The 15,853-nt window shown below is 42.2% G+C and overlaps 1 protein-coding gene across 4 annotated transcripts in view; it reads left to right on the plus strand.

The window, feature by feature from the left end:
* The window catches only part of GRID2IP (Grid2 interacting protein), a 66,201-nt gene that overhangs the window by 16,421 nt on the left and 33,927 nt on the right, over positions 1–15,853 (plus strand). Inside the window, exon 4 of one of the 4 annotated variants that reach the window (XM_077274489.1) lies at positions 189–343. In XM_077274489.1, coding sequence (XP_077130604.1) covers positions 189–343 — 155 coding nt within the window. Of the gene's footprint in view, positions 1–188; positions 344–7,488; positions 7,856–8,582; positions 8,636–15,853 lie in introns of those variants that run through there. The other 3 variants (XM_077274494.1, XM_077274490.1, XM_077274493.1) reach the window with 3 other exon arrangements.

Consider the following 15,853-nt stretch of genomic DNA (forward strand, 5'->3'; position numbering starts at 1 on the left):
TCATCAGATGAGCCCAAGTTTGTTGCAGTGAATGACTGACATGTCGGAGGACGCCTTTATATTACTTTGCTGCCGGCCATGTCAGATCATTGCACCCTGCAGAGTATATACTACCCACAGAGGGAGTTTTTCTGATATTTCCTTGTTTTGTTTTTTTGCCATTTTGTCCTCTGGCATTTCCCTTACAGCTTGATGAGGTCTTGGGAGAGCAGCCGGCCTTGAAGGAGAAGGTCTTTGCTCTGCTGAAGCAGTACGCCCAGGAGAGGAAAGTGGATCGTCTGGCTTATATGCTGCCCATGATCCTGACGGAGGAGTCTCAGCACCGGCTGATCGACAACATCAGGTAATAACCTCCCTCGGTGCATTAAATGTCTTCAAAATGGCGCCCGCGGTTCATGTATGTTTAAAAAACGCTCTTTATTTTTGTTTTTAACCTTTTTTTTGCAACTTTTTGCTCTAAAAAGTCATATGTTTGTCAAAAATGAAGCAAAATTTGCACAAAAAAAAAAAAATTCATACGTGCATGAAATCACTGCAGGATGGGGGGGATATGTAAATCTGCCCAAAAACTTTACAACATTTTAAAAAGTCGCAATTGATGATGCGGCAATACACATAAAAAGGGCTCAAATTAAACGAAGAATAAAGCGCGAAAGAAAAACACCAAAAATTAGAGAAAATTTGGCGTAAATACAATAATGGATCGGGCCCAGAGTCTGTTACAAAGTTGCAGTTTTTTGTTTTAGTATTCGGTTTATTTACATAAATCTGTTTAAACCCCCTGCTGGATTTTTTTTTTCCTAAGAAACAGCGCCACCCTTGTCCATAGGTCGTGTTTGGTATTGAAAGTCAGCTCTATTGTAATGGATAGGGCTTAGCTGTAATACCAACGACAACCTGTGGACAGGTGTGGCAGCGTTTTTGAAAGAAAGCGGCCATTTTTTAATCTAATCCTATAAGGATAGACTTGGAAGACTCGAGTTATTCTACATCCTTCCCTTCACCGCCAGGTAACGCGGCAGATACTTTTTTCTTTTTTTTCGCTTTTTCCTTGTTCTATTTTCGTCTCTTGTTGATCACGGGATTGTAATTCACAAATCCTCAAATAGCAAAGCTGAGACAGATGCTTTAGGTGGAAAGTGCAGAAAAGAAGGTTCTCGCGGATGCGGTCAGTACAGGCAGCATCCTACCGCTGTCAGGCGGAGCTGTTTAACCCCTTCCAGTTCTTGCACTTACCGTCTAGATCAATGGATCCCGCGGAATCTGTAGCTCCGATGTGAGATGTGACCTGTTTTCCGTGCATATATGCAGACCGGGTATATATAGCTTCATTTCTCAAGATTACTAAGTGAGCCAGTCCCTATGGGCACGACGAGCCTCGTTTATCAAAACTGTCTAATGGAAAAATTGGCCTTGCTGCCCGTAGCATAGAGCAATTTAAGAAATTAATGCTGGAGTTATAGGTCGCCCACACACATACTTGTTACAACATTGTACTAAAATTCTATAAAAGCTATTCATTTACAGTGTTTTAGCATAGAAATTACAATTGTCACCATTTATTTGCTTCCATGTGTCCCCCTTGGTGCTGCTGCACAGAATCAGTCTCCTTCCTCCTCTGGTAGCTGACACTCAGAATCAGTCTCCTCCCCCCTTTGGCAGTTTACAATCAAAATTAGTTTCCTTCCTCCTCTGACATCTGGCAATCAGAATCGGTCTCCTCCCCTCTCTGGCAGCTGACAATTAGAATCAGTTTCCTTCCCCTCTGACATCTGGCAGCCAGAATTGGTCCACTTCCTCCTCTGGTAGCCAACAATCAGAATCAGTCCCCATCTGGCTGCTGACAATCAGAATCAATCTCCTTCCCCCTCTGGCACCTGACAAATATAATCCATCCTTACTTCCATTGCGTTGTCTCTTCTATTCTATTTTTCAATGTACCACAGAGGCTCTGTTCCTGTTCTGAAAAGCCGGACAGAAATCTATATCTATTGGCTCACCTTCAGTGAAAAGACAATCATTAAGCAGCGACCTGGCTGTGAGGAGAGTAACTGAGCATGTGCGACCACTATCGCTCTGCTCATTACGTGGACATGCTCATTGTACACTTTGTACACCAGGAGGCGCCATGTACGTAAATGCCATAACTCAAATTCTAGATGATGCAGTGTGAACTTTATCCAAATTGCACTTTTAAAGGGATTGTTTGGTTAACATTCTCGGAGGGTTGTCACTAATTTAAGGCCTACAGTTAGGTAAAGTGGCAGACGGCTACACAGAGTGTCTCTTTCTCTGTCTCTGGAGGACCTAGCCTCTCTGTGTAACCTTTGATTTTAATGGCAAGCATGTAATACTTCCTTTCACCTGCGGGAGTGCTGTAGGGAATTTCAACACTTGCTCTCAGGTCTCCCGCAGATCACAGTTCCCAACACCTCGCTTTACCTTGCAATCAACTTATTTTCTAGAAATCTTTCTCATACAAATGGATCACCCAAAGTGTATCACCAAATAGAGAGTGAGGAAGACGTCGTGTTTTTTTAACAGTCAGTGAGCTGCGTTTAAAAAAAAAAAAGGGCGGGTCTTGTCGAAATCACACCCAAAAGTGGGTGTTTTTTGTGTGTTCCTAGTTATTTTGAGGGCTAGTTAGGAACGTGGCTTGACTATTTCAAATCTTTTAATTGTACATGTTGGTAAGTCACTCAGTTTTGACAGATTGCTGAATATCATATATCCCTTTCAGGAATTTGAAAAAGCTGGGTGACAACCCTTCTTGAGAGTCCTATTGTTGGCCATTTTGTTTGTCACCAAACGTTCCCAACTATGTGGTAGAGTTTCTTAAAACTTAACCAAATGCAACAACTCAAGACCTTAGTTTTAAATAAGGAAATAACCTTTAAAGGGTCCTGTCATGGGGCATAAATATGTAATTATTATTTTTTTGTCTAAATGTCACTGTTCTCCTGAATCCGGCGATGTTCTTCTTTTGTTCCTACGTCTCTCAGTTCCTGAGATATCACCTAAAATGCCCTCAGAGAAGAATTGAAGAACACTCCCACTTGGCTAACAAGACTAGATTTAAATATCGGAAAGAAGGGGCCATATCTCAGGAACGGAGGGGCGTAGGAACACAAGAAAAACATCGCCGGATTCAGGAGAACGGCGGCATTTACACCAGGTAAAAGAAAAATGTATTTATGGCAAGTGATGTATTCCCTTTAAGGTTGACGGTTCTTTTTGGAAGCAGCGACCCTCTGCGTTAATTCATCTTCTGGTTATAGACGCAAATCTGAGATGAGCTGCTGAAATCTTTCACTTTCTCTATGGCTACACTAGTAAATATTTCAGAAGACGGAGGTTTGTACAGATAAATATAGCGTCGTAGTGATGAACCCCGGGCTCCCCTGTGGCCCAGCGATAAAAATAGAGAATGTGAACAGGGCCGTGCATTAATGCTTAGGAGAGCCGCAGCCGCAGGAGGAGGGCAGCAGCTGGTCTCCTCCTAATCTCTTGTCTCCCGTAGTTTACTACTGTTCGCACTGTGAAGGGTTAATGCAAATGAAAGGCTAAGCCCCCAGATTTACAGCTAATCTCTACAAATGAATTGCTTTTGAAGGCCCCATAGTATTAGCAGCCCATGGGTGGTGCCCGGCCCAGCGGTGCCCCGTGGCAAGAAGCTACATAGTCAGCCATAACATGATCAGTAATGTTACATAGGTGACTCTGGAAGGGTTAAATCATTGGAAAACTGTGTGGCAAGTTCTGACAAATGCCCACTAGTCCGGTTCCAAGTCCGGCCGGGCATTGGGAAAACATCAGTTTGTCTTCCCATTTTTTTGGGACTAATAATAGCAGGAAACATGGTGAAGAAGGGAGGGAAGGATGGGGAACAGAGACCGTGGCAAATAGCCAAAGGGGATGGAAGGGTAGATGCTTGCCCCCTTCCCGATTTCCTATTCTTTTGCATGTTTGTCACACTTAAATATTTCAGATCACCAAACAAATGTAAAGATTAGACAAAGATAACACAAGTAACACAAAATGCAGTTTTTTAGTGAAGGTCTTTTGGGAAGCTGAGTTCACATTCCCTAGCCACACCCAGGCCTGATTACTGCCACACCTATTCTCAATCAAGAAATCACTTAAATAGGACCTGCCTGACAAAGTGTCATAGACCATAAGTTCTTAAAAAGCTAGACATCATGCCGTGATCCAAAGAAATTCTGGAACAAATGAGAGACAAAGTAATTGAGATCTATCAGTCTGGAAAAGGTTTTAAAGCCATTTCTAAAGCTTTGGGACTCTAGCAAACCACAGTGAGAGCCATTATCCACAAATGGAGAAAACATGGAACAGTGGTGAACCTTCCCAGAGTGTCCAGCCTACCAAAATTACCCCAAGAGCACAGCGACGACTCATCCAAGAGGTCACAAAAGACCCCACAACAACATCCAAAGAAATGCACGCCTCACTTGCCTCAGTTAAGGTCAGTGTTCATGACTCCACCATAAGAAAGAAACACTAAAAAAGCAATAAATGAAAGAGTTCCTAAATGAAAGCAATAAAAACGAAAATGCTGGTCTCAGTTTTGCCAGAAAACCTCTTGATGATCCCCAAGACTTTTGGTAGAATACTCTGTGGACTGATGAGACAAAAGTTGAACTTTTTGGAAGGTGTATGTCCCATTACACCTGGCGTATAAGTAACAGCATTTCAGCAAAGGCACATCATACCAACAGTAAAATATGGTGGTGGTAGTGGCTGTATTGCTGCTTCAGGACCTGGAGGACTTACTGTGGTAAAAGGAACATTGAATTCTGCTGTCTACCAAAAAAATCCTGAAGGAGAATGTCCGGTCATCTGTTCGTGACCTCAAGCTGAAGCAGTAATTAGGCTTAGAGGACAATCACTTTTTCACACAGGGTCCTGTAGGTTTGGATTTCTTTTTCCTTTAATAATAAAGACCTTCATTTATAGACTGCATTTTGTGTTACTTGTGTTATCGTTGTCTGATATCTACACTTGTTTTGTGATCTGATACATTTAAGGGAACCTGTCAGCAGGATTGTGCACAGTAAACTACACACAGTGTCAGGTCGGTGCCGTTATACTGATTGCAATGATACCTGGTGATGAAATCTGTCTTGTGGTTCTTGTTTAATCTTTATTTTCAGTTTTTAGTTAATGTTATGCTCGTGCCCCGGGGCAGCCTGTGAGGGTCTCCGTGTGGTGCTCTGATTAGGAATTCATGTGTATGGCTTCTGACGGTCACCTATCTGTCACTGACCTGCCCCCTAGTTTACATTCTGGATATAATATGTTTTGATTAAAAAAAATAACATCCTGCAGGAAGGCGGCAGTGCTGTAGCATGATCACATCCATAATATGCATTGTATTATTTTATTTGGTGATATAAGTTTGTTCAGAAAAAAAATCTCAATCAAAATGTTGCCGACCCTGCACAGTAGCATCTAGCTCAACCATGGCGCCATTTTGAGAGATAATTTTTTTCTGAATAAATTTATATTGCCAAATAAATAATTAAATGGAGATTATAGATGCGATTATAGATGCAGACCCTTTGCTCATATGTAAGTCCCATGCTGTCCATTTCCTTGTGATCCTCCTTGAGATGGTTCTACTCCTTCATTGGAGTCCAGCTGTGTTTAATTAAACTGATAGGACTTGATTTGGAAAGGCGCACACCCGTCTATATAAGACCTCACAGCTCACAGTGCATGTCAGACCAAATGAGAATCATGAGGCCAAAGGAACTGGCCAAGGAGCTCAGAGACAGAATTGTGGCAAGGCTCAGATCTGGCCAAGGTTACAACAGAATTTCTGCAGGACTCAAGGTTCCTAAGAGCACAGTGGCCTCCATAATCCTTACATGGAAGAAGTTTGGGACCACCAGAAGTCTTCCTAGACCTGGCCATCCAACCAAACTGAGCAATTGTGGGAGAAGAACCTTGGTGAGATAGGTAAAGAAGAACCCCAAAATCACTGTGGCTGAGCTCCAGAGATGCAGTAGGGAGATGGGAGAAAGTTCCACAAAGTCAACTATCACTGCAGCCCTCCTCCAGTCGGGCCTTTATGGCAGAGTGGCAGGACGGAAGCCTCTCCTCAGTGCAAGACATATGAAAGCTGCATAGAGTTTGCTAAAAACACCTGAAGGACTCCCAGACTATGAGAAATAAGATTCTCTGGTCTGATGAGATGAAGATAGACCTTTTTGGTGATAATTCTATGCGGTATGTGTGGAGAAAACCAGTCACTGCTCATCACCTGCCCAATACAATCCCTACAGTGAAGCATGGTGGTGGCAGCATCATGCTATGGGGGTGTTTTTCAGCTGCAGGGACAGGACGACTGGTTGTCATTGAAGGAAACATGAGTGCGGCCAAGTACAGAGAGATCCTGGATGAAAACCTCTTCCAGAGCGCTCTGGACCTCAGACTTGGCCAAAGGTTCACCTTCCAACAAGACAATGATCCTAAGCGCACAGCTAAAATAACAAAGGAGTGGCTTCAGAACAACTCTGTGACCATTCCTCACTGTCCCAGCTAGAGCCCTGTCCTAAACCCAACTGAGCATCTCTGGAGAGACCTGAAAATGGCATCTACCAACGTTCACCATCCAACCTGACGGAACTGGAGAGGATCTGCAAGTAAGAATGGCCGAGGATCCCCAAATCCAGGGGTGAAAAACTTGTTGCATCATTCCCAAGAAGACTCATGGTTGTACTAGCTCAAAAGGGGCTTCTACTCAATACCGAGCAAAGGGGCTGAAGACTTATGGCCATGGGATATTTAAATTTTTCTTTTTTAATAAATTTGCAAACATTTCTACATTTCTTTTTTTTTTCAGTCAAGATGGGGTGCAGAGTGTACATTAATGAGGAAAATGAACTTTTTTTAATTTACCAAATGGCTGAAATAAAACATAACCCCCTCTCTTAGGCCTCGGTGTCGGGGGGCTTCTGTGCTGTGTATATATATATACTAGAAATTGGAGCTTTTGGCAGATTTGCCAACTTGACATTTTATTTTTTTCTTGACACCTTATCAGAAAATCAGGCAGACCGATGATAATTACAGGCAGAATAATCTCTTACTTTTTCTAACGGACAGGACAATACATTCCCTATTTCTCCGGAGTGTCCGGGGATTTCTGTGCAGACGTCCGTCTTTCTCCGCATCATTTTGCTCTGACCCTTTTTAGCTGTTTGTGAAGGGATAGATATCCCCCAGACCCCCGGCCCTCCTCTCCTCTTCTCTCCTCCTCTCCGTCTCCCATTTATCTTCTCACTTATAATCAAATTAACCTAAAATGACAACCAAAATTCTAGTTAAGCAATCTGCACCGCACAGGTGTCACCTCCCCTCCCCCACTCCCCTTGACTGATTGCACCAGGTGCATTCCCCTGCAGGGGGCGACAGGGAGCGCAGGGGGAGCTCAGGGGCCTTCAGACTTTGCCTACACTTGCACACAGGACTGATCTCACCGCTGTGGTACTTTACAGCCTCCGTCTTCCAGGATTTGGGGATTCTGGTGGAATTTCATGCCCCCCATTAAGACGCCTGGAGACTGGTTGGAGTAGTGAGAAGCAGCACCGCCTCCCCCCCTCCTCAGAGAGCAGCAGAGAGGAGCAGCGCAGCCCTCACTGGAGGAGGCTCAGTCATCTCTGCAGGAGGCTGAGGGGCAGCAGCCGCACCGACCACCAACAGGAGGATGCTTACCCCGGGGTCAGGATGAGCTGCTGGGGGTGAGTCCACCAATGTCCCCCTACAGGCTCATCACTATCCGCAGGGCTAGAGTGTCAGCTCCCGGGACAAGAGGGGCATCATATAGGGGCATGTAAGTGATGATCCAGCTGTAAGCCGGGGAGTGGGGCAGTAATCACAGGAGAAGCTGCAGCGGGAGGGACCTGAGATCTGTAGTCATGAGAACTGAAAATGTGTATAAATATATATATATATATATATATATATATATATATATATATATATATATATATATAGTGGTGTAATGTGATCTGCTGGAGGACGTCTACTATCTGTCATCAGCCGAACGTGGGATCTGTGTGATCTGTCAGTCTCCAGCCTGTATCTGCCTCATCTATCACTAATGTGACTGTGATCAATAGCAATCATCTGTGATAAGTCTGCGGACTATCTATTACACAACACACAAAAGGTGGAGAATGCGGGCAATGTGCTAGCACCAGTTCTAACTTATAAAGACATGTTCTGTCTGTCTATCAACATCTACCATCTCTCTGTCTATCTATTATCTATCTATTATCTATCTATCTATCTACCTATTATCTTTCTATCAATTATCTCTATCTGTTATCTATTATTTATCAATCTATTATTTATCTATCATCTATCTATTATCTATCTATTATTTATCATCTATCTATTATCTATCTGTTAATCTATCTATTATCTATCTATCATCTATCTATTATCTATTTATATCTATCTATCTATCTAACTATTATCTATTATTTATCCTTCTGATCAGGATGCTTTGTGCTTTGGTTATATATTAGGAGGCTCTGATTGGCCAGATGGGACCACAGGGGGGCAAATCTTCAGCGTCTTTCGGGGCCATGTGGTCCTTTTTGGCAAGGTCAGTGCATTTATAGTAGCACCTGCTGAGTTTTTCTGGATATTTCCAAACATTTGGATATTTTTATTTTTTTTGCTATTTTTTCCTTAAAATTACTCATCACACCTGACTTTACCCTCAGGGCCTCTGATATGATGACATTTCCCTTTAAAGGGCTTGACAAACATGGCAACAGCTCCACCTCCTGATTACTGGTTTTGTCTGGTATTGCAGCTCCATAGACGTCAATAGAACTGTGGAGAGGTGTGGCGGGCGCTGTTTATAAAGTGAAGCAGACATTTTTTTTCTGGTCCTGCCCATCTCCTTCCAGCCATTGATGCAAACTCTAGTACACGGGCAAGTTTACAGAAATTTTGTGTTTCCCGTCTTTGCTGCCACTTTCGGGCAGGTTCATCAATAATGACCCCGTTTCTGCCCAAGTGTAGAGCACAAATAATGAAAAACTGGAAAAAGCAAGTCCTCGCTGCGTATAATAGGGGAACGCGGACATTTTAATGAAGATGCATCTGGATAAACGCGCCCGTGGCAAGAGCTTTTCACATTTATTTATTTCTCTTTTTGTATCACATTAACCTACTCTCCTAATGTATTCTATTCCATGATCTCTTCCTGGAAACAGTGACGATACAGCCTTACAGTGAACGCCAATAGCTTTATCTTCCTGACACACAGCTCCAGTTCCTCTGCATAGACAAACAGCTAAATGAGAAAATTCTCACTACCTGCAGTCACCACTAGATGGAGCTCATTGCATATTGTGTTTTTAGTGAACTCACAGACTGCAGTGAGCTCCCTCTAGTGGTGGCTGCCGGCAGCCAGAATTACAGGGGATTTTATGTATCCGAAAAAAACAGCTTCAACCACTGTGAAAATATATTAGGATTTGTTTTAGCTCAGTGCCCTAACTGGGGAAAGGGGCAAATGCTTGGGAACAAGGCCAGTGCTTACGAACTAGCCAATGTGTTAGCTGCAAAGCATCATAGATCCAATGTTTTTAAACATAGGTTGGGGGAAGGGCAATTTATTTTCCTAAATCCACACACCAATCCTGCTATAGATTTTTTTCTATATCGTTATAGGCCACATACATTATTATAATGCTGATATATTACTGAGCTTTTTATTTTCTTCTCGTGGACACCAGGGGGCGCCAGACTACACTGCTATTTTTTGTATTTATCTTGTGTTTTTCCATCCTTTATTATGTTATCCCTTATTTTCTACCTAATTGTCATCTATCTATCTATCTATCTATCTATCTATCTATCTAACTATCTATCATCTATCTATCTATTATCTGTCTATTATCTATCTATCATCTATTATTTATCTATCTATTATCTATCTATTATCTATCTATCTATTATCTATCATCTATCTATCTATCTATCATCTATCTATCTATTATCTATCATGTATCTATCTATCTATTATCTATCTGTCTATCTATCTATCTATCTATTATCTATCATCTATCTATCTATTATCTATCTATCATCTCTCTTTCATTCTTTCATTATATTTATAGATCGTTATGAAAGATAGAGAAAAAAAATTGCTGAGTGTATGTGGCAGCTCCGCCACACACACTCATCTCAGATATTCTGTCACTCAGCACTTTTACAAATAGATCGGTATATAGATAGATGATAGATAGATAATAGATAGATAATAGATAGATAATATATAATAGATAGATTAAATAGAGTTGCGGTGTGTGAGATTTTCTCTTTCGTCTTCTCGCTCGTTCTCCGCCTGCAGACATTTGCCATGTTGTGTCTCCACCATCGCCGCTCGCTGATAGTTTCTGTGTTTCCTCCCAGTAATGTGCTGGTGTTCTGTGCCGTGTCTGTGGGTGCTGGTACTGGGGACTCATCACAGCGCTTTCACTTAACCTTTTCAGTACCACACTGCCAAGTGACTCGCCTGGAAGTCACAGATTCAGCAAAAGCCAAAGTATAATCCCCCCCGGCCCCAGCAGAGTAGAGAAGATAATCTATATGGCACTTGGGTAAAATTAACCCCTGCTGATCCGGACGGGTTTATACATTAGAACATCTACCAGTTTATGTTGCAAAATCTGCCATTTTTTTCTGCTTTGATATCATATCTATGGACACTTAAGAGGTTTATGGCTTCTGTACTCAAGTTAAGCGACTTTGCGTTCCTACATTTTTTTTTAATCTAAATCCATCTAAAATTCTGTGCTGATTAATTTTCCAATATAAATTTATAGCAGTCAGAGCTCCAAATCCCCTGCACAGACAGACATGCAGCATTAAAAGTGATGAAACACCTGCTGTCACCACTAGATGGAGCTCACTGCATTCTGTTTATCAACTGTTCTCAATAATAATGCAGCATGCAATGAGCTCCCCCTAGTGGTGACCATAGGCAGTCAGAATTTTATTACTTTGCTTTAGTTTTGCAATAGATTTTTTCATCTTTTTTTTTGCCTGATTGCCATTGTTTATTGTGCAGCTGGTCACTTGATTCTGCTACTGGTGAATTGTCATTTTTCCTGTCTCATTCTATCTGTTCCCATGTCTTAAAGTTTTGATAAATATTTAGAAAAGAAAACATAAAAATTCAAATCACCCCATTCTTTCAATAGTAAAAATCAATATATATATATACACTCACCGGCCACTTTATTAGGTACACCTGTCCAACTTCTTGTTAACACTTAATTTCTAATCAGCCAATCACATGGCGGCAACTCAGTGCATTTAGGCATGTAGACATGGTCAAGACAATCTCCTGCAGTTCAAACCGAGCATCAGTATGGGGAAGAAAGGTGATTTGAGTGCCTTTGAACGTGGCATGGTTGTTGGTGCCAGAAGGGCTGGTCTGAGTATTTCAGAAACTGCTGATCTACTGGGATTTTCACGCACAACCATCTCTAGGGTTTACAGAGAATGGTCCGAAAAAGAAAAAAAATCCAGTGAGCGGCAGTTCTGTGGGCGGAAATGCCTTGTTGATGCCAGAGGTCAGAGGAGAATGGGCAGACTGGTTCGAGCTGATAGAAAGGCAACAGTGACTCAAATCGCCACCCGTTACAACCAAGGTAGGCCTAAGAGCATCTCTGAACGCACAGTGCGTCGAACTTTGAGGCAGATGGGCTACAGCAGCAGAAGACCACACCGGGTACCACTCCTTTCAGCTAAGAACAGGAAACTGAGGCTACAATTTGTACAAGCTCATCGAAATTGGACAGTAGAAGATTGGAAAAACGTTGCTTGGTCTGATGAGTCTCGATTTCTGCTGCGACATTCGGATGGTAGGGTCAGAATTTGGCGTAAACAACATGAAAGCATGGATCCATCCTGCCTTGTATGGAGCATCTTTGGGATGTGCAGCCGACAAATCTGCGGCAACTGTGTGATGCCATCATGTCAATATGGACCAAAATCTCTGAGGAATGCTTCCAGCACCTTGTTGAATCTATGCCACGAAGAATTGAGGCAGTTCTGAAGGCAAAAGGGGGTCCAACCCGTTACTAGCATGGTGTACCTAATAAAGTGGCCGGTGAGTGTATATATATATATATATATATATATATATATATATATATATATATATATATATATATATATATATTAAAATGGTCACCGTACCTCCACCCTTAAAGGGAAGGTGCCATTTAAAAAAAAATGTCAGCAATTGAAAAAATGTAAAGAGTTAATGTTTACATTTTCTTAAAAAATATTATCATTTGTTTATAATTTAGTGAAATATGAAAAATAATTTTAAAAGGTTTGGTATATACCCCAATAAAAACTACATCTCGGCACTCAAAGAAAACAAGACATCACAAAGCTATATCCATAGAAAAATAAATAAAGGGTTGCAAATATATACACTCACCGGCCACTTTATTAGGTACACCATGCTAGTAACGGGTTGGACCCCCTTTTGCCTTCAGAACTGCCTCAATTCTTCGTGGCATAGATTCAACAAGGTGCTGGAAGCATTCCTCAGAGATTTTGGTCCATATTGACATGATGGCATCACACAGTTGCCGCAGATTTGTCGGCTGCACATCCCAAAGATGCTCCATACAAGGCAGGATGGATCCATGCTTTCATGTTGTTTACGCCAAATTCTGACCCTACCATCCGAATGTCGCAGCAGAAATCGAGACTCATCAGACCAAGCAACGTTTTTCCAATCTTCTACTGTCCAATTTCGATGAGCTTGTACAAATTGTAGCCTCCGTTTCCTGTTCTTAGCTGAAAGGAGTGGTACCCGGTGTGGTCTTCTGCTGCTGTAGCCCATCTGCCTCAAAGTTCGACGCACTGTGCGTTCAGAGATGCTCTTAGGCCTACCTTGGTTGTAGCGGGTGGCGATTTGAGTCACTGTTGCCTTTCTATCAGCTCGAACCAGTCTGCCCATTCTCCTCTGACCTCTGGCATCAACAAGGCATTTCCGCCCACAGAACTGCCGCTCACTGGATTTTTTTTCTTTTTCGGACCATTCTCTGTAAACCCTAGAGATGGTTGTGCGCGAAAATCCCAGTAGATCAGCAGTTTCTGAAATACTCAGACCAGCCCTTCTGGCACCAACAACCATGCCACGTTCAAAGGCACTCAAATCACCTTTCTTCCCCATACTGAGGCTCGGTTTGAACTGCAGGAGATTGTCTTGACCATGTCTACATGCCTAAATGCACTGAGTTGCCGCCATGTGATTGGCTGATTAGAAATTAAGTGTTAACAAGAAGTTGGACAGGTGTACCTAATAAAGTGGCCAGTGAGTGTATATATATATATATATATATATATATATATATATATATATATATACAGTACAGACCAAAAGTTTGGACACACCTTCTCATTTAAAGATTTTTCTGTATTTTCATGACTATGAAAATTGTACATTCACACTGAAGGAATCAAAACTATGAATTAACACATGTGGAATTATATACTTAACAAAAAAGTGTGACACAAATGAAATGATGTCTTATATTCTAGGTTCTTTAAAGTAGCCACCTTGTGCTTTGATGACTGCTTTGCACACTCTTGGCATTCTCTTGATCAGCTTCAAGAGGTAGTCACCGGAAATGGTTTTCACTTCACAGGTGTGCCCTGTCAGGTTTAATAAGTGGGATTTCTTGCCTTATAAATGGGGTTGGGACCATCGGTTGTGTTGACCAGAAGTCTGGTGGATACACAGCTGATGGTCCTACTGAATAGACTGTTAGAATTTGTATTATGGCAAGAAAAAAGCAGCTAAGTAAAGAAAAACGAGTGGCCTTCATTACTTTAAGAAATGAAGGTCAGTCTGAAAAATTGGGAAAACTTTGAAAGTGTCCACAAGTGCAGTGGCGAAAACCATCAAGCGCTACAAAGAAACTGGCTCACATGAGGACCGCCCCAGGAAAGGAAGACCAAGAGTCACCTCTGCTTCTGAGGATAAGTTTATCCGAGTCACCAGCCTCAGAAATCGCAGGTTAACAGCAGCTCAGATTAGAGACCAGGTCAATGCCACACAGAGTTCTAGCAGCAGACACATCTCTACAACAACTGTTAAGAGGAGACTTTGTGCAGCAGGCCTTCATGGTAAAATAGCTGCTAGGAAACCACTGCTAAGGACAAGCAACAAGTAGAAGAGACTTGTTTGGGCTAAAGAACACAAGGAATGGACATTAAACCAGTGGAAATCTGTGCTTTGGTCTGATGAGTCCAAATTTGAGATCTTTGGTTCCAACCACCGTGTCTTTGTGCGATGCAGAAAAGGTGAACGGATGGACTCTACATGCCTGATTCCCACTGTGAAGCATGGAGGAGGAGGTGTGATGGTGTGGGGGTGCATTTCTGGTGACACTGTTGGGGATTTATTCAAAATTGAAGGCATACTGAACCAGCATGGCTACCACAGCATCTTGCAGCGGCATGCTATTCCATCCGGTTTGTGTTTAGTTGGACCATCATTTATTTTTCAACAGGACAATGACCCCAAACACACCTCCAGGCTGTGTAAGGGCTATTTGACCAAGAAGGAGAGTGATGGGGTGCTACGCCAGATGACCTGGCCTCCACAGTCACCAGACCTGAACCCAATCGAGATGGTTTGGGGTGAGCTGGACCGCAGAGTGAAGGCAAAAGGGCCAACAAGTGCTAAGCATCTCTGGGAACTCCGTCAAGATTGTTGGAAGACCATTTCCGGTGACTACCTCTTGAAGCTCATCAAGAGAATGCCAAGAGTGTGCAAAGCAGTCATCAAAGCAAAAGGTGGCTACTTTGAAAAACCTAGAATATAAGACATATTTTCAGTTGTTTCACACTTTTTTGTTAAGTATATAATTCCACTTGTATTAATTCATAGTTTTGATGCCTATATATATATATATATATATATTTTTTTTTTTTTTTGTTTTTTTTTTGTTGCAAAGTTCAATATTTTTTAAGTTGCTGAAATAATGAAAAAGTAACTACAGTATACAAGTTTGTTATCAGTGTAATCGTGCTGAGGTGGAGAATCACGTCTCCGGGTCATTCATATCCCATAATGAACGCTGTAAAGACGAAACCTGAAAAACCATGGCGTTTTTTTTTTTTCACAATTACACCTGACTTGGGATTTTTTTTTTCCCTGTTTCTCGGTACATTGTACAGTAAAATGAATAAAGACGTATAAGGCTATGTAGATGGGGGAAAAAAATCTATATTGAGCATGTAAACTCCTGTGTAGCTTGTGCCTGTCCCTTTAAGGCGGTTGTCGCAGCGGATATCAGTGTGATGTTCATTATCACCCCCTGTCTGAGCTTGTTCCTGATCCACGGTGGGTTATACATCATCTGGTAACCTATAATCTGCGGGGATTATACCGCCATATTTTGCATATACTGTATATCTCGCTATGTCGGGTTCTGCTGCGATCTAGGCCAGACACTTCTGGGTCTCTGGTGATGGAGAACTACAAGTACCAATCAACCTCACTGATCATTTGACTGTAGGGGCCACAGCTCTTGCTAGCACTGAATGTGGTGAATGTGAAAACGCATGGCCCTAATGCCAAGATCTCCAACCATCGCAGGGTATCGGATGTAATAGTCCGTCCTATGTCGGATGATGTTTAACCATATAGATGCCACTCTTTGGGAGATCGGCCTGGGCACCCAGGGGTGCTAAAAATCTTACTATGTCAGCCAGGGACCCCGTCATCACCATTTTTGGACTCCCATAAGGCCCTGTCCGTGGATGGGCTTAA

This window comes from Ranitomeya variabilis, chromosome 7 (genome assembly GCF_051348905.1).
Source record: "Ranitomeya variabilis isolate aRanVar5 chromosome 7, aRanVar5.hap1, whole genome shotgun sequence".
NCBI lineage: Eukaryota > Metazoa > Chordata > Amphibia > Anura > Dendrobatidae > Ranitomeya > Ranitomeya variabilis.